The sequence below is a fragment of the Cottoperca gobio genome, chromosome 19 (assembly GCF_900634415.1).
Source record: "Cottoperca gobio chromosome 19, fCotGob3.1, whole genome shotgun sequence".
In the NCBI taxonomy this organism is placed as follows: Eukaryota; Metazoa; Chordata; class Actinopteri; order Perciformes; family Bovichtidae; genus Cottoperca; species Cottoperca gobio.
Window position 1 is genome coordinate 20,917,760 of NC_041373.1, and position 20,000 is coordinate 20,937,759.

Consider the following 20,000-nt stretch of genomic DNA (forward strand, 5'->3'; position numbering starts at 1 on the left):
GGAGAGAAACTTGAATGAATCCAGTTGTTTGAAGATGTTTCTTAAAGAAATATAAAATAGATTTTAGAGGGAATTATGAGCTGTTTACCTTCCTCACAATATGCAAACGGTAATAAAGTGTTCGTACATAGTACAAGTACATAGGATTTGTTGTTTTGCTTGAGATTTTACTTTAGTATTCAATCGGTACAGAGAATCGTGTAATTTCACTGGTATTGGTATCGACTACATTTCTGGTGTTGTGACGTCCCTCGTAATAGTAGCAGAAAGGGTGGTGGTGATCTTACACGTTGGGGTACTGTGTAGCCAAAGCAGGTATGGTGATCTTGTAGAGGAAGAGTTGTCTCTGGTCTGGACCGATGGCAGAGTGGAGCTGATAGACGGGCTGACCCCAGTTATTCTTCTGACACAACTCCTCCAGAACCTGGGAGACAATGGTCACAAGTAAGTCTCAGGGCTTTGCACTGGATACAAAGTCCTAAACAAGTCGAAATGTGCTCCTCCGGAAACATGCTCAATCATCTTTCTAGGTTTTAGGACTTATGACGCTGATCATCATCATCTGGTGTGTTTTGTTACCTGCGTTGCAGGTTTGATGGCGGCGGCCTTCAGGTTCATGGCGGCCGGGTTCATGGGGGTCAGCTCCATGCCCGGCAGCAGGTCGTACAGCTTCTCCTCCGCCTGCTTGTCCATCTTTAGGCCATAACAGGCGCCTCCGCCGACTCCCCCCATGGCTCCGACCCCGGCGGCATAGGCTAGGTATCCCCGCCCGCCCAGCCCCCTCACCCCAGCAGCCCCTACAGGTACAGTCATGTAAATTTCTACAGGAGATCGAAAAGGCAGTGAAATCAATCAAATCACCGGAAATCAACCGGGAAGAAAAATCACACATTATTCAATCAGAGTAACAGGTACAGTGGTGGTAACACTTCATCTTTCACTGATCATTTCTCTTTAGGCTTCTCTTTTGATTCACTGGATCATTCCTGATTCCTGGTTGGAAACAATATTCAGGCATACAAATCATTTCAAAGTAATTTGGGTGAACGATATTTCTGGAGAATTGATCGTGAATTGGGTCTTTGATTTCAGACAGAAGCAGGACGATCAGTTCATCAGTTTGTGTGAAAACATTCAAACATCTGGATTTATCCAAAAACTACATTTTACAAGATGATAATGAACACATCATGATAACTTTACAATTGACCTTCAACCAGTACTAATTTTTACTGAATAGAACTTGAACGCAACATAATGTAACCCTGTGGAACATCCCTCCACCGGCTGCTAACAGCTAACGTTAGCTCGCTCTTTCGTAACATCAGGAAACATATTGTGCGTCTCCTGCACGCGCGAGTTTACTGCGTCACAAACACATTTTATATTAAATTAAATTAAACACACATTTCTATTGGTACTCCCGGGCACCACGATACCTGCGGTACTGTAGAAAAACATCACAACTTCAGGATTTTGGCATCGACTTAGAAGAAGTATTGGTTTTCGTGACATCCCTACTTTCCAGAGCAAAAGCTTCCAGATCCTGTTCACATTGCTGAACCCCCGGTCTGAGAGCCAATAAGAAAAGTGACGCGGAGGCGCATTGACAAACTGGCTTTTTAAACTTGGGTTATTCTGGGTGCTTTTCTGAAACACCTGTAGCATTCATTTATTCAGTTTGTGAATATGAACTCGACTTGTAACGTTATTCTTTACTTCACATTCAGTTTAAGATTGTGGGGTATGCAAAGTGAGTGCATCCTCACCTCTGACAGACGGCGTCCTGATCAGACCTCGACCTCCAACGTGAGCTTTAGCCGCCGGCGGGAAGCGGAACTGACCCGGTATGGCGGCGTAGGCCTGTGGGGCGTAAAACACGGGTGGACCGAGGTACGCCGCTGAGGGGTCGTACACCTGGAGGTGAGAACGTTTTTACACTTTGATCATCATCAGGTCAAAGGTTTAAAGTCTCCAGTGAAATATCTCAACATTTACAATAATTAATACCGATATTAATTTAATTAATTAACTTCACATCTAACGCCGTCATCAGGTCAACATTATAATGTGTCCAACACTAATACTGAAGACAAAATGTTTCTCAAATGTTACTTTATTTTGGAGGGGTATATTACAGACAGGACCAATGAATGAAAGGTTTATGGTGGTTGAGAGTTAGTAAGAAGTGAAAGCTTAATCACTTTTAATATATTTGGTCATTGTGTCAAATACTGTCGTCCACAATAATACCATTCATTTGTATAAACTGTTAAAATTAGGATTGCTAATTTACTTAAAACAAATTCACATGTTGACCTGACGATGGCACTGCGAGCATGTCTGAAGAAACATCAAACTCATTGTATCAAAGTCCTTCAAATGCAGCACAGTAATAAATAAAGACGTTTGCCCAAACATTTTGGTTTCAGGACAACTTTGAACGACCCTGGGGTCAGAGGTCGTGCTATGATCAGAGGTCGTACCTGTCCCAGTGTGTAGGCAGTGTAATCAGTCTGCAGCAGAGATCCCCCCCGTCCTCCGGTCCCTCGCGTGTAACGTACATAACTGTCTTTGTCCACCGGCTTGGCCAGAGTCACCTCGATGGGAGAGCCATCCACCACCTGTGGGGGGCATGAATGGGTTAGTTAGTAGCCCCCCCACCCCTTAAGGTGGAGGTCTTTTTGTGTCTCTTTGTGGTTGTTTGAGTCTTTTAATGCGTTGTGGTCGTTTTTAATATCTTTGTGGTCATTGTGTGTCTCCTTCAAGTCCTTTGATTGACTTTCCAACAAGAAAAGTTAAACATCACTTCAAACCGAGGCTCCGCTCCAGATATTCAATAATCTCCTCATGTATCTTTGTTCAAAACTCACATGCAGTCTGTGCTGGTAGACATATTACGATCCTTTACTCCAGTAAAAGTACAAATACTGTGAAGGTACTACAAGTAAAAGTAATTTAACGTGTGAACTCTTGCAGCTGCTGACCTTTCCATTGAGGGCGTTCATGGCGTTGATGGCGTCGTCTCTCTGAGTGAAATGCACGAAGGCGTAATCCCTGATCTTCTTCACCCGCTCCACCGCACCTGAAACACAACAAACTCTTCATCAACTCCAAGTTTGGATCTTTATTCAACTTAAGTTGGTTTTAAAGGACCATCGTGTTAATATTTCATTTGGTTTTTGTGATTTAGTACCCGGTCTGAGGTTGTTGAACTCCTTCTCGATGGTCTCCTCGCTCGTCTGCAGCATCAGGTTCCTGACGTACAGTATCTTGACGGACGCCATGGTGTCCTCGTCCACCTCCACCTCAGGCTCTGCCCAGTCCACGGCGATGGCGTGACCCCACAGCTGAATACGACCTGAGAGACGAGGCAGGTAGGGTTCAGTTGGTAATGTCTTTATTATGATATCTCTGTCGTGTCATCCATCCATCCATCGTCTACCGTCTGAGAAAACCCATTTCGGCCGCTTGTACCCGTGATCTCGTTCTTTCGGTTATGACCCAGCCTTCATGACCATAGGTGAGGGTAGGAACGAAGATCGACCGGTATATTGAGAGCTTTGCCTTCTGGCTCAGCTCTCTTTTCATCACAACAGTGCGGTAAAGTGACTGTAATACCGCCCCCGCTGCTCCGATTCTCCGGCAAATCTCTCGCTCCATCGTCCCCTCACTCGTGAACAAGACCCCGAGGTACTTGAACTCCTTCACTTGGGGTAATGGCTCATTCCCTACCCGGAGTAGGCAATCCACCGGTTTCCTGCTGAGAGCCATGGCCTCAGATTTAGAGGTGCTGATCCTCATCCCAACCGCTTCACACTCGGCTGCGAACCGATCCAGTGACTGTTGAAGGTCACAGACCGATAATGCCATAAGGATCATCTGCAAAGAGCAACCCCTCTCCTCCACGACTACGCCTCGATATCCTATCCATGAAAATCACGAACAGGATTGGTGATAAAGCGCAGCCCTGGCGGAGGCCAACATTCACTAGAAACGAGTCCGACTTACTGCCGAGTATCCGGACACAACTCTCGCTTTGGGCGTACAGGGATTGGATGGCCCTCAGAAGTGACCCCCTCACCCCATACTCCCGCAGCACCTCCCACAGTATCACCCGGGGGACCCGGTCATACGCCTTCTCCAGATCCACAAAACACATGTAGATCGGATGGGCGTACTCCCAGGCCCCCTCCAGGATCCTTGCAAGAGTAAAGAGTTGGTCTGTTCCACGACCAGGATGGAATCCGCATTGTTCCTCTTCAATCAGAGGTTCGACTACCGGCCGAACCCTCCTTTCCAGTACCTTGGAGTAGACTTTACCAGGGAGGGCTGAGAAGTGTGATACCCCTGTAGTTGGCACACACTCTCTGGGTCCCTTTTTCGTGTCATCTTATCTTATCTTAAAATGGTTTATATTTCCATTACAAACACATTTACTGAGTTTATCATTTTAACTTTATTTTGCATTTATTAACAGTTACTACGATCTAATGTGCAAACATAGTAAACTGCTAATAAATGCTTTTATCATTGTTCCTAAGCAGTCTATAAACAGTTCACAAGTTCTTATAAGTGCTTCTTTTCTACCGTTTTATTAACACTTAATGTTAATAAGCATCTTATGAAGGCGTTATTATTAAACAGATTATTGAACTGACCCAACATTACTCATCGCAGTTCATCACGTCCGGCTTCATGTTGCACATTCAGCGTACGTAAACCAATAAACTGTTTCTCTATCTTATCTCTGACGATTTACGGAGAAGCAGCACTTCTTTATCGGACACTTTAACAACTAATTAGTGCACAAAATGTTTCCTCAGTAAAAACACAGAGCTTTGATGTGTTTACGGTTATTTCTGATCGCTGTGATAGAGTTGATCTCAGCTTTTCTCCTATTGGACACTGACCCGGGACCCAGGCTGTGATTGGCTGGTGATAACGCCGTCTCACAGTCAATGAAAAGTAGACTTTGACATTTTTTACTAGGGGTGATGTTGGTACTTTGGCAGCTTTAAAATAACTTTAAATTACAGCTGCATGTGTGCAGAACGTTCCAGCACCACAGGAAACAGGAAGTCAAGCACTGGAGCATCTTTAAACACTTCCTGTTCAAGGACGCTTCAATATTGGACAATGACATTACCAATCATTTGTGAAGCTTGTCAATGCTTTTCGGCAAATGAGTATCCTTGAATGCACAAATAAAAATGAGAGTTTTTCCAAATTAAACGGAGAATAAATTAGAAATTTCCAGTTGAAGAAGTTGCTAAAAGATGACGGAGAGAGAAAGTGGAAAGAACTATCTTTATATATAAACCCAAATATCTGAATTAACTCAAAAACCTAAAATGAGGCAAAGTTTAATAAAGTCAAACATTCAGTCTGTAGTCTACCTGGCAGCAGTTTGCGGCGGGCCATGGCGGCGGCTCGGTGGCTCTCGTACTCGACGAAGGCGAACCCTCGGTTTTTGGATTTGTCGGCGGCACTCGGGTACACGATGACGTCCACGACACCGTCAGTGACCTTCCTCATCTCAGACAGGATCTCCTCGCGCTTCTTGGTTTTGGGAATCCCGCCCACAAACAGACGGCAGTTGTCGACGCTGGCACAAACTCCGAGGAGGCGGCCATTTCTGCAGGACGGAGGTGAAGCAGGCGGTCGGCAAAACAAGTCTGGGACGATACAAAACAAAAGGAAACAGACCCGGACCTGATCTCGTAGTTGTTGAGTTGTTTCATGGCGTCCTTGGCCTCCAGTTTTGGTGCCGAAGGTGACGAAAGCGTAACCTCGGTTGTTTCCGTTAAAGTCCATCATCATCCTCACCTCGTAGATCTTACCGAACTGGAAGAGAAGAATGTTAGAAGCAGATAGGAAGAAGATGTTTTGATAGAGAAACCATCTTCACCTTCTCACACAGCGGGACCAGCTCGTCTTCAAACAGATCTCGCGGGTAGTTTCCCCACAAAGATCTCGCTGCCTCGCTCCGGCAGCGGGCCGTCCCAGTTGGGCGGTGGGCCGCCGTACCGCCGCTGACCGTTCTCCTGGGACACAAATAAAGAACAAAAACACAGCAATGATTATCGGAAATAGAATCAGAAATCCTTTATTAGTCCCACAAACTCAGTGGTGGACAGTATCTCTGTATTAAAATGATCATGAATGTGATTTTTTTTGTGAAGTTCTGAACTAATCTATTTCTTAAGTCTGTAGAATAAGATAAGTAATAAGTCAAATGTACAAGATTTACGATATTTCATTAAAACCATGCTTTGACACATTTCTCCTTTTACAAATATTAAATATATAAATATTACGTCTTTCAGGAGGACATTTTGTGATTTTGATAAAATTAAATCGAATTAAATTTTGATGAATTGTTTAGCCCTGATTCATGGAGGTAAATATATTAGGAAGTAACTTAAGTATTTCCATTTCCTGCTCATTTATACTTCCACTGCATCTCAAAACAATATATAACTTTTTACTTAATTTATCTGACAGCTTTAGTTACTTTGAATATTCAGATTAATAATAGAAAATATAATCAATTTATTATTTATTATTATAGATTAAGATAAAACTTTATTGGTCCCTTAGTGAAATTCACCAGCAGTATATATATATATACTTTAAGTATATTTTAGTGATAACACTTTAAGACTTTGTACACTGTGGTGTTATTGAAGTACAAGATCTGAATACTTTGTCCACCTCTGGTACAAACACAAGAACAAACAAAACACGTGGCATGTCCGTGTTCACTGGATGTTTCAGATGGGTTAGATTCAGCTTCCGACCTGCTGCAGTTGGTATCCTGTGCGTTGCATTAGCGCCCGCAGCGCCTCCTCCTTCTGCGTCCCCGCCAGTCCGTCCCCGCTCACTTTCTGATTGGATTCCATTGGGTGTGATTGACAGCGATATGTAAATCAGGGAAATTAGGGGTGCTCACTGGAAAATGACAGAAAACAACATGTGTGTTATTTTATTTGTCCTACAAAGCTATGAATTTAAAAGTACGGAGCCACGGGAGAAGCGTAAAGTTACGAGAAAAATCTTTAAATATTCTGTAATATTAAAGTGGTACATTTACAAGAAGAAACGCACAAATGTACGAGAAAAAAACCTCTTAAAGATTATAGTGGTAAAATAAAAAACACAAATTTATGAGAACAAAATGTGGATATTCTCTGAAATGATAAAATCTTTATTTAAAAATAAAATCTTTACATACAGACAAGTTGAGCAAAGTTAAAGGTCTATAAATACAGAAAAAGCCGGCATCAGCTGAACCTTGTCTGAAGAGATTTACGCTTCCACCACATCTTAATAACCATAACTTATTTCTTGTTTTATTTTGAAAGGTGACTCCTCGTGTGTTGTGTTTGGTTTTACTTCCTGTCCATCATGCCTGTGTTTCATTAATTGATTAGTTATTTGTGTATATAAGACACCTGTTTTCCCTTTTCTCGTTGTTCATGGTATCTGAGAGTTTAGACGTCCTCGTGTTTAATTTTCTTCAGTGTTTAGTTTTTTCTACTTTTCTGAATTGTTTCCTGTTACCGGAAAGTTATTTCATTCATTAAACAATGATATTACATTTACATTAATTTAGCTAAATACTGTTTTGACAAAAGTTAGTAAAATGATTATTTGACAATAACCTCTCGGCTATTTGTAAAATTGTACATAATGTGTTTTGGCAACAAGACATTTTGAGCCCTTGTCGCCCTTCACAAGGGTTGGGGTCCTCGCAGAGCTAAACAACAGATACGAGCCGTGAGCAGCAGAGAGGTCAAGGTCTGTTCAGTAATCATTGACAGACTCTGGACAGGACGCAGTCTGACCGTCCGCCTCACTGTGTGACTGAGAAACAAACAAGGCTTCACCTGGAAATCTATTAAACATACACACATCGTACTTTTAGATCTGAATGTGTGAGGACATAAATCCTCCTGACTGTCCTGTAAGACTAACCTCTAAAGCCCTTAAACCAAGCATCAACCTTCAAATTACACTTTGAAGAGTTGAGGACCGGAATACGTGTCCTCACTTTGCAACAACGTCCTCACTTTGCAACAACGTCCTCACTTTGCAACAACGTCCTCACTTTGTAACAACGTCCTCACTTTGTAACAACGTCCTCACTTTGCAACAACGTCCTCACTTTGCAACAACGTCCTCACTTTGTAACAACGTCCTCACTTTGCAACAACGTCCTCACTTTGTAACAACGTCCTCACTTTGTAACAACGTCCTCACTTTGTAACAACGTCCTCACTTTGTAACAACGTCCTCACTTTGCAACAACGTCCTCACTTTGTAACAACGTCCTCACTTTGTAACAACGTCCTCACTTTGTAACAACGTCCTCACTTTGTTTTGTTATTTTTGGTTAAAATAAGAAAACACAGCTAGTTGTGAGGACAACACACACACACACACAGAGCTAAGTGGCTACTTAAAGCTAACCCTTTGAACCTTTAAAGAAAGGTTGATGTAATCAGTGTAATGATAAACAGCCGATTGCTCCATCTTCACTGTATACAATAGCATGACAATTACACACACACACACACGTTTTGTTTGTTTTGTTTTCTGATCTTTGGAAAACATTTTTGCTTTTTTCCGTCGGTGAATATTTATTCTTATTTTTGATATAATGATTTAGTATTATTCACCTACTTTCATAACTGTATGTTCAAATTAGTTACTCAGTACCATGAGTAAAAGTAAACATTGAGCAGAACAGCTCCTTTTTATTACAGAATATTGTATTTAGTTTTTTATTTAGAGTATTTTAATGTTGTTCATCAATGTAAAGTCCATTTTATACACTTTGTATACTGCTGTGTAGATTGATAGTTCAATACTGCATCATTGTGTGTGTTTTTAGTAATAAATAACTATATATGTCAAATAAATGTAGTGCAGTAAAAAGTACAATAAGCCTCTAAGATGTGTTGCAGTAAAAGTATAAAGTAGCAGGAAAAGGAAATGAAATGATGCAGAAAATATTCCTGTGCAGTTATAAAAACATAGAAATATTTCTAATAGATTAAGATGTTAATAAAAGTTTAAAAAAGTGTTTTCATTTTTTTTTTATATTTTGTCTGACAGTCGAAGGCGATACGGTGAACAGGTTCGGGAAACCTGAGACCAATCACTACTGCTGACACACACACACACACACACACACACACACGCACACATACACACACACACACACACACACACACACGCACACATACACACACACACACACACACACACACACACACATACAAAAAAAGCCAAAATCTATGGAAGCCATTTGTTCTTAAACATAAAAATTAATAAAGGAAAAGAGATGTTTAAAGTGATCATAAAAAGTCTAAGTGAATAATTATAGTTTGATTTTAAAAGCAGATATTAATTGATTAAAAGTAAATTATGAGATATTAAGTCCAAATAATTAGATATTAAGTAAAAAATAATAGATAAAAATACAACCTTTCTGACTTTTTTCACGAACAAACATGCAAAAAAAGGAATGTATTTTTTATTTTTGTTAAACCTAAATGAGCTTCCACAAAACTCTGCAAATACATAAATTAAAAATAAACACTTCTTCAATTTAAATCTGCTGAATTCGCACTTTAATAACGTTTTGGCTGCTAAATTATTTAAAGTCTTTTTGTGTCTCTGACTCGTCTTTACAAACTATTTAAGAAAACTTTATTGAAACTCTCAGAACTTTATACGTCATGTCAAGCCGAGTCAATTTTTATTACTTTTACAGCCAAAACATCAACAACATTTTCACAAATCAGAGGTATTTATCTTTTAATTTAATACATAAAACATTATTGGCATTATTGAGCTTCTATATATCGCACAGTTTATACCGAAAAAATGACTTAAATGAATAATCACCTAATATATATATAATATAATATAATTTTTGACTAATGCAGCTCGTTTAACTTTACCTAGTCTTCCTGTCTGTCTTCATCCAATCAGTTGTGACCCCCTGGCGGCCATGATTGATGGTCAACTCCTACGATTCCCAGCATGCATTTCAACCTAATCTGCTTTATCATTGTTTCTCTCACATTAATGGTTCGCTGGGTTAATAATTCATCTTCTGTCTCTAACGTTTCCTGTGTTTAACTCGCAGCAGACAGTTTGTTAAATAAAGTTTAATACAATAATTTCTAAGACTTTATTTAAACTGCCTCTATTTAATCTTTATATATAAACAAAGAATAAATGGTTTATTAAACGTCACTAAAACTTCTTCTGTGAAGCGTCTATATCTGTTGATTTAATATTCTCTAAAATATTTATATTATTATACTATTTATTTATTGTATTTATTAATGAAGCACTTGTGATTATATATGTATTATTGTAGGTCTTAAAACAAACTTCTGATTTTGCTTTAGTTTTAATTTAGTTTTAATTATTTTATTCTATATTTTCCTATTATTACCTTTTCCTAAAATATATATCGGCTTTTATACACCAAACTGTTTTAAAACCTGTTTTCTTTTAAACCTGATGATGTATGATTATTATTATTATTATTATTATTATTATTATTATTATTATTATTATTATTATTCAAAATCAAATCAAATCAAATGTATTTATATAGCCCAATATCATGTCACAAATGACACATTTACAGACTGTACAGGATACGACACCCTTAGACCCTCTGTCCTTAGACCCTCTGTCCTTAGACCCTCTGTCCTTACACCCTCTGTCCTTACACCCTCTGTCCTTAGACCCTCTGTCCTTAGACCCTCTGTCCTTAGACCCTCTGTCCTTACACCCTCTGTCCTTAGACCCTCTGTCCTTAGACCCTCTGTCCTTACACCCTCTGTCCTTACACCCTCTGTCCTTAGACCCTCTGTCCTTAGACCCTCTGTCCTTACACCCTCTGTCCTTAGACCCTCTGTCCTTACACCCTCTGTCCTTACACCCTCTGTCCTTAGACCCTCTGTCCTTACACCCTCTGTCCTTACACCCTCTGTCCTTAGACCCTCTGTCCTTACACCCTCTGTCCTTAGACCCTCTGTCCTTACACCCTCTGTCCTTAGACCCTCTGTCCTTAGACCCTCTGTCCTTACACCCTCTGTCCTTACACCCTCTGTCCTTAGACCCTCTGTCCTTACACCCTCTGTCCTTACACCCTCTGTCCTTAGACCCTCTGTCCTCAGACCCTCTGTCCTTACACCCTCTGTCCTTAGACCCTCTGTCCTTACACCCTCTGTCCTTACACCCTCTGTCCTTAGACCCTCTGTCCTCAGACCCTCTGTCCTTACACACTCTGTCCTTAGACCCTCTGTCCTTACACCCTCTGTCCTTACACCCTCTGTCCTCAGACCCTCTGTCCTTACACCCTCTGTCCTTACACCCTCTGTCCTCAGACCCTCTGTCCTCAGACCCTCTGTCCTTACACCCTCTGTCCTCAGACCCTCTGTCCTTAGACCCTCTGTCCTTACACCCTCTGTCCTTAGACCCTCTGTCCTTACACCCTCTGTCCTTAGACCCTCTGTCCTTAGACCCTCTGTCCTTACACCCTCTGTCCTTACACCCTCTGTCCTTAGACCCTCTGTCCTTACACCCTCTGTCCTTAGACCCTCTGTCCTTACACCCTCTGTCCTTAGACCCTCTGTCCTTAGACCCTCTGTCCTTACACCCTCTGTCCTTAGACCCTCTGTCCTTACACCCTCTGTCCTTAGACCCTCTGTCCTTACACCCTCTGTCCTTACACCCTCTGTCCTTACACCCTCTGTCCTTAGACGCTCTGTCTTTACACCCTCTGTCCTTAGACCTCTGTCCTTAGACCCTCTGGCCTTAGACCCTCTGGCCTTAGACCCTCTGTCCTTACACCCTCTGTCCTTAGACCCTCTGTCCTCAGACCCTCTGTCCTTAGACCCTCGCATCGCACAAAGAACAACTTCCTAAAAGAAAGAGAAATGGAAGAAACTTCAGGGAGAGACTGAGGAGGGATCCCTCTCCCAGGACGGACACACGTGTAATAGATGTCGTGTGTATTATTGTTGTTGTTATATTTAATATATTTAAATTTGACCAAATATTTTCAGCCATAAAATACTTTCTTATTATTTAATTATTTAATGGGAATTAATTAATAGACAACTTTCATGCTTTTTAGTAGTTTAATCTTAACCCTTAAAAACTCCTTAAACCTCACCTATTTCTTAACGCATATATGTGTATATATATCTAAATATATTATATATAGACATATATATATAATATATATATGAATATATGTATGTATATATAATATATTATATAAATATATGTATATATATATATATATGTATATATATACATATATAATATATATATATATGAATATATATTTGTATATATAATATATTTATATATAAATATATGTATATATATATATATGTATTTACATATATTTATATATATTATATATACATATATATAATATATATATATGAATATATATTTGTATATATAATATATTTATATATAAATATATGTATATATGGTATGTGTATATATACATATATTATATATATAATATATATATTTCTATATATAATATATGTATATGTGTGTATATATACATATATTATATATATAATATATATATTTCTATATATAATATATATTTATATGTATATAAATATATGTATATGTGTGTATATATACATATATAATACATATACATATACATATATATTTATATATATAATATATGTATATATATAAATATATGTATGTGTATATATACATATATTATATATATAATATATATATTTATATATATAATATATTTATATATGTATATGTATGTATGCTTTAAATATTTTTTGATAACATTTTGTAAGTAATAATTTTGTGAAAAACAAACGACGTAAATATCATGAAATGCATCCGTGATTATTTATTATGTTATAATGAAACTACTAACGTATGTAAAAATAGATTAATGGAAAGTAAATTATTAGTAATGTTATTTTAACCCAATTAAATATAAATGTACTTAAAATGTTTATTTTCGATACTTGAAATTAATTTTCTTTCATATAACTTTATTTCTCAACATGAGGAACCTACATTACATATAATTATATGTTATATATATAAAATCAAACTAACCTGAGTGCATTATTTAAAAATATATATATTTGAGTAATTTCACTGCATATATTATGTCGAATATATATATATATAGAGTCTGTATATATGTTAATATTATATTTAAGATATTTATATTCAGACTTTCGCTCCCTGCTTGCTCTCCGTTATAACTCAAGCTAACGCGGCTCGACCTGTTTGTTCAGCATGTTTAACCATCACACACCAACGAAGAACGACACTTTCTCCGTGTGTGTGTGTTTTTAAATAACAAAATATAAAATATAAAAAACGTTGTTTCTTTTGATGAAAAACAGAAAAACTCACCTGAGCAATTTCAGAGATCACCTCCCTCCGATCAGAGCTGTGTCATTCTGAGGCCGAGAGTGTGTGTGTGTGTGTGTGTGTGTGTGTGTGTGTGTGTGTGTGTGTGTGTGTGAGATCACATCATATCAAACTCCAAAGGTTCACTGTCTTGGTGTTAGCTTTACGAGCCGGCCGACGTTAATGTTTAACCTGCTGCTATCTGTAGACACACACACACACACACACACACACACACACACACACACAGACACACACTCATGCAAATACATAGACGTAACACGCTACCGGCAGGACTGTGTGTGTGTGTGTGTGTGTGTGGCAGGAGGCCTTTGACCGACAGTCACTATCTAGAACAGAGTGCTCTGCAAATGTCTCTTCACACACACACACACACACACACACACACACACACACACACACACACACACACACACACACACACACACAAACACACACACTCACACACACAGAGGGGGAACATGGCAGATGTTACACTCTTATATTTGCCGCTTTCTTCTGTCAACGTATAAAGTGAGTTTAATAATCACAGCGGGGAACGAAGAAACAACACAAAAATATAATAATTATAATAATAATAAACTGTATTTGCAGTGCGTGTATATAAATGTATATAAGTATATAAAATACTCGCTTGTCAACACTTGTTTAAAAAGGTTTAAATAGATTCAGCTCATTCTTTTATTTTAATTTAATTTACTTAAGAGGACGACGTTTCTGTAGTCTCTTTGTAGTCATGTTGTGTCTCTTTGTAGTCGTGTTGTGTCTCTTTGTAGTCGTGTTGTGTCTCTTTGTAATCGTGTTGCGTCTCTTTATAGTCGTGTTGTGTCTCTTTGTAATCGTTTTGCGTCTCTTTGTAGTCGTGTTGTGTCTCTTTGTAGTCGTGTTGCGTCTCTTTGTAATCGTTTTGCGTCTCTTTGTAGTCGTGTTGCGTCTCTTTGTAATCATGTTGCGTCTCTTTGTAGTCGTGTTGTGTCTCTTTGTAGTCGTGTTGTGTCTCTTGTTGTCGTGTTGTGTCTCTTTGTAATCGTGTTGTGTCTCTTTGTAATCGTTTTGCGTCTCTTTGTAATCATGTTGCGTCTCTTTGTAGTCGTGTTGTGTCTCTTTGTAGTCGTGTTGTGTCTCTTTGTAGTCGTGTTTGTGTCTCTTTGTAGTCGTGTTGTGTCTCTTTGTAATCGTTTTGCGTCTCTTTGTAGTCGTGTTGCGTCTCTTTGTAGTCGTGTTGCGTCTCTTTGTAATCATGTTGCGTCTCTTTGTAGTCGTGTTGTGTCTCTTTGTAGTCGTGTTGTGTCTCTTTGTTGTCGTGTTGTGTCTCTTTGTAGCTATTTTGTGTCTCTTTGTAGTCGTGTTGTGTCTCTTTGTAGTCATGTTGTGTACCTTTGTAGTCATTTTGTGTCTCTTTGTCGTCGTGTTGTGTCTCTTTGTAGTCATTTTGTGTCTCTTTGTAGTCAGTTTGTGTCTCTTTGTAGCCATTTTGTGTCTCTTTGTAGTCATGTTGTGTCTCTTTGTAGTCGTGTTGTGTCTCTTGTAGTCATGTTGTGTACCTTTGTAGTCATTTTGTGTCTCTTTGTCGTCGTGTTGTGTCTCTTTGTAGCCATTTTGTGTCTCTTTGTAGTCATGTTGTGTCTCTTTGTAGTCATGTTGTGTCCCTTTGTAGTCGTGTTGTGTCTCTTTGTAGTCGTTTTGTCTCTCTTTGTAGTCGTTTTGTGTCTCTTTGTAGTCATTTTGTTTCTCTTTGTAATCGTGTTATGTCTCTTTGTAGTCATTTTGTGTCTCTATGTAGTCGTGTTGTGTCTCTTTGTAATCGTGTTGCGTCTCTTTATAGTCGTGTTGTGTCTCTTTGTAATCATGTTGTATCTCTTTGTAGTCATGTTGTGTCTCTTTGTAGTCATGTTGTGCCTCTTTGTAGTCATGTTGTGTCTCTTTGTAGTCATGTTGTGTCCCTTTGTAATCGTGTTGCGTCTCTTTATAGTCGTGTTGTGTCTCTTTGTAATCGTGTTGTATCTCTTTGTAGTCATGTTGTGTCTCTTTGTAGTCATGTTGTGTCTCTTTGTAGTCATGTTGTGTCTCTTTGTAGTCATGTTGTGTCCCTTTGTAGTCGTGTTGTGTCTCTTTGTTTTCGTGTTGTGTCTCTTTGTAGTCGTTTTGTGTCTCTTTGTAGTCATTTTGTTTCTCTTTGTAGTCGTGTTATGTCTCTTTGTAGTTATGTTGTGTCTCTTTGTAGTCATGTTGTGTCTCTTTGTAGTCATTTTGTGTCTCTTTGTAGTCAGTTTGTGTCTCTTTGTAGTCGTGTTGTGTCTCTTTGTAGTCATGTTGTGTCTCTTTGTAGTCATGTTGTGTCTCTTTGTAGTCGTGTTGTGTCTCTTGTAGTCATGTTGTGTACCTTTGTAGTCATTTTGTGTCTCTTTGTCGTCGTGTTGTGTCTCTTTGTAGTCATTTTGTGTCTCTTTGTAGTCAGTTTGTGTCTCTTTGTAGCCATTTTGTGTCTCTTTGTAGTCATGTTGTGTCTCTTTGTAGTCATGTTGTGTCCCTTTGTAGTCGTGTTGTGTCTCTTTGTAGTCGTTTTGTGTCTCTTTGTAGTCAGTTTGTGTCTCTTTGTAGTCATGTTGTGTCACTTTGTAGTCGTGTTGTGTCTCTTGTAGTCATGTTGTGTACCTTTGTAGTCATTTTGTGTCTCTTTGTCGTCGTGTTGTGTCTCTTTGTAGTCATTTTGTGTCTCTTTGTAGTCAGTTTGTGTCTCTTTGTAGCCATTTTGTGTCTCTTTGTAGTCATGTTGTGTCTCTTTGTAGTCATGTTGTGTCCCTTTGTAGTCGTGTTGTGTCTCTTTGTAGTCGTTTTGTGTCTCTTTGTAGTCGTTTTGTGTCTCTTTGTAGTCAGTTTGTGTCTCTTTGTAGTCATGTTGTGTCTCTTTGTAGTCAGTTTGTGTCTCTTTGTAGTCATTTTGTTTCTCTTTGTAATCGTGTTATGTCTCTTTGTAGTCATTGTGTGTCTCTGTGTAGTCGTGTTGTGTCTCTTTGTAATCGTGTTGCGTCTCTTTATAGTCGTGTTGTGTCTCTTTGTAGTCGTGTTGTATCTCTTTGTAGTCATGTTGTGTCTCTTTGTAGTCATGTTGTGTCTCTTTGTAGTCATGTTGTGTCCCTTTGCAGTCGTGTTGTGTCTCTTTGTTTTCGTGTTGTGTCTCTTTGTAGTCGTTTTGTGTCTCTTTGTAGTCAGTTTGTGTCTCTTTGTAGTCGTGTTGTGTCTCTTTGTAGTCGTGTTGTGTCTCTTTGTAGTCTTTGTAGTCGTGTTGTGTCTCTTTGTAGTCAGTTTGTGTCTCTTTGTAGTCATTTTGTTTCTCTTTGTAGTCGTGTTATGTCTCTTTGTAGTCATGTTGTGTCTCTTTGTAGTCATGTTGTGTCTCTTTGTAGTCATTTTGTGTCTCTTTGTAGTCAGTTTGTGTCTCTTTGTAGTCGTGTTGTGTCTCTTTGTAGTCATGTTGTGTCTCTTTGTAGTCATGTTGTGTCTCTTTGTAGTCATGTTGTGTCTCTTTGTAGTCGTGTTGTGTCTCTTTGTAGTCATGTTGTGTCCCTTTGTAGTCATGTTGTGTCTCTTTGTAGTCATGTTGTGTCCCTTTGTAGTCGTGTTGTGTCTCTTTGTAGTCGTGTTGTCTCTCTTTGTAGTCGTTTTGTGTCTCTTTGTAGTCAGTTTGTGTCTCTTTGTAGTCATGTTGTGTCACTTTGTAGTCGTGTTGTGTCTCTTTGTAGTCGTGTTGTGTCTCTTTGTAGTCGTTTTGTGTCTCTTTGTAGTCAGTTTGTGTCTCTTTGTAGTCAGTTTGTGTCTCTTTGTAGTCATGTTGTGTCACTTTGTAGTCGTGTTGTGTCTCTTTGTAGTCGTGTTGTGTCTCTTTGTAGTCGTTTTGTGTCTCTTTGTAGTCGTGTTGTGTCTCTTTGTAGTCGTGTTGTGTCTCTTTGTAGTCAGTTTGTGTCTCTTTGTAGTCATTTTGTTTCTCTTTGTAGTCGTGTTATGTCTCTTTGTAGTCATGTTGTGTCTCTTTGTAGTCATTTTGTTTCTCTTTGTAGTCGTGTTATGTCTCTTTGTAGTCATGTTGTGTCTCTTTGTAATCAAGTTGCATCTCTTTGTAGTAATTTTGTGTCTCTTTGTAGTCATTTTGTGTCTCTTTGTAGTCGTGTTGTGTCTCTTTGTAATCGTGTTGCGTCTCTTTATAGTCGTGTTGTGTCTCTTTGTAATCGTGTTGTGTCTCTTTGTAGTCGTGTTGTGTCTCTTTGTAGTCGTTTTGTGTCTCTTTGTAGTGAAATGACAAAGACCTCGATATTATTATAGATCAGTTAAATGTTGTTTCATTATTTTTAACACAAATACAGCAGAAAAATGTCAGACATCAAACTGAACAGTGTTTATAAGTGAATCTCAGTTTTAGAGAGATCATCAAAGAACCAGCAGCAGTTTTATTCTCACTCTCACAATGAAATCACTTTGAATCACAACAAAAGCTTTTGTGTTTTAAAAACTCTCATATCTCTAAACATAGGAAAGGTTTTCCTGCACGTTATTTTAAATTACTTTAAAGTATTATAATAAACAAACATCAGTGGACAAAAATACAGTTTAATGAGTTGTCTCTGTGTAAAATATTAATAAACATTATGAAGTATCTGACTCTGTCAATCAGACAGCAATGTAGTATATATGAATAAAGTATGAATACTGTAAAGTATACAGGATTGTTTGCAGTCTCATAAAATACACTTATTTTTTCATGCTGCACTGATGGGGAGCAGCCAGCGGGGGGCGCTACAGGGCAGCAGCACGAGGGTTTCTGCTCCTCGTGAAGAAGATTTAAATGTTTAAATGAATTAAACTGAACTAAACTAAGTCCTGAAGCAGTTTTTGTGCTGACATTGTACTATTTTGTCAGTTAAAGTATAAGTTAATAAAGCTGAGCATACTGTATATAGAATATAGAATATATATTTTATATATCATATTTATATTTCTTAATATATATTAAATATATTATTATATATATTATATTATATTTATAAACATATATAAATACATAAATACATATATTTCTTAATATATATATATATATGATATATATAATACATATATTTATAAATATATATATTAAGAAATATATATATATATTATATGTTATATTTATAAATATAATATATATATTAATATATATATATATATATATATTAAGAAATATATATATATATATAACAATATATATATATATGTATATAAATAAATATATATGTATATATATATATATTAATACATATATATATATATATATATATATATATATATATATGTATATATATATATATATATATATATATATATATATATATATATATATTATATGTTATATTTATAAATACAATATATATAATATATTTCTAAACATATATTTATGAGGAGGAGGGACAGGAACTTTAGTGTTTGCAGCTGCAGTGTCTCTCGGTTTCTGCAGCTCTGCATTAAACTAATGAAAGTAATGAAGCAGATGAAACCTGCAGCTGCTCTTCTTTCACCTCCTCGGGATCTGCTCATTTTCATTTTGTGCTCTTCATTTCTCCGGATCTCCTCCGGAAACTCTCACGTGAGCGGGATTTCATCTCCACTGGTTTCTAAGCGGAGCTGAGACTCCACGCGAGGAAAGTGATGTGAGCTGCGGGTTTCACCTGCAGTCCTGTTTCCACTTTCTTCCTCACTTCGCTGCGGATTAAGCACATTTTCTACTTTTCCTGCAGCGCCAGCCTGAGCTGCACAGGGAGGAGGTTTTTAAAATGTTTCTGCCGGGATCCACCTGGATTATAATCACTTTGAAGGAATAACTCCCGCAGAAAACTGAGGTTTACTTCTGCACGGACACGTAGCGAGGAATTTAAACCTGGAATATAACTATTTTTATATTTTCCTGCACCGACATAGTTCATGCAACCTGTAGATACATGCACTTTATTTACTGACTGGTAAATGATTGTGTTCCAGCAGCACAGGAGTAAAACACACATGTGCATATCAACACTAGAGAGATGTTTAGAGTAGATATACAACACAGTTTCAAATACATCGTTAGAATACACTTTAATATAGAAACACAGGATACACTATACACACAAGTGATGCATGGATGTGTATCTACTCTCCCAGGACTCACTTTCGACTTTGCTTTCGAATCCTCGACACTGGAGGTCAACCTGCTGCTGAAGTCTCCTCCTGGTTCTGCTGCAGGAAAGGACGGAGGTTAAGGAAGAACCCTGAGGACCAGATACAGTTTATGTTCTTTATCATCTAAAATCACATATTGTCCTGACCGAGCAGATTAAGAAACCACGAGTATGTCGAGGAACCTGCAAGATTTAAAGGACGGCAGCATGAGGCGCCTCGAGGAACTTTGAGCTCAAAAACACTAAAAGCAACAAAGGTTTTGCTCAATAATAAGAACATTCTGGGAGGAAGCTTTTGAGAAACTCTAAAGGGATCCACAGGAAATCTATAGGAGA

The 20,000-nt window shown here is 38.2% G+C and overlaps 2 protein-coding genes across 2 annotated transcripts in view; one reads left to right on the forward strand and one right to left on the reverse strand.

Annotated features, from left to right (window-relative positions):
• Positions 1-283: 283 nt before the first annotated feature.
• LOC115024618 (APOBEC1 complementation factor-like) lies at positions 284-6,905 on the reverse strand. The gene is given in 12 exon segments (XM_029456380.1): positions 284-424; positions 580-821; positions 1,770-1,917; positions 2,487-2,624; positions 2,988-3,085; positions 3,197-3,361; positions 5,400-5,638; positions 5,716-5,765; positions 5,767-5,847; positions 5,912-5,956; positions 5,958-6,047; positions 6,804-6,905. Coding segments are annotated over 12 exon segments (1,539 nt in total).
• A 12,244-nt stretch (positions 6,906-19,149) lies between these two features.
• LOC115024219 (cGMP-dependent protein kinase 1-like) overlaps positions 19,150-20,000 on the forward strand; it is a 40,076-nt gene continuing 39,225 nt past the window's right edge. The window contains exon 1 of the mRNA XM_029455586.1: positions 19,150-20,000. This exon is cut by the window's right edge and continues 1,629 nt beyond it. The gene's annotated coding sequence lies outside the window, so the exon portion shown is untranslated.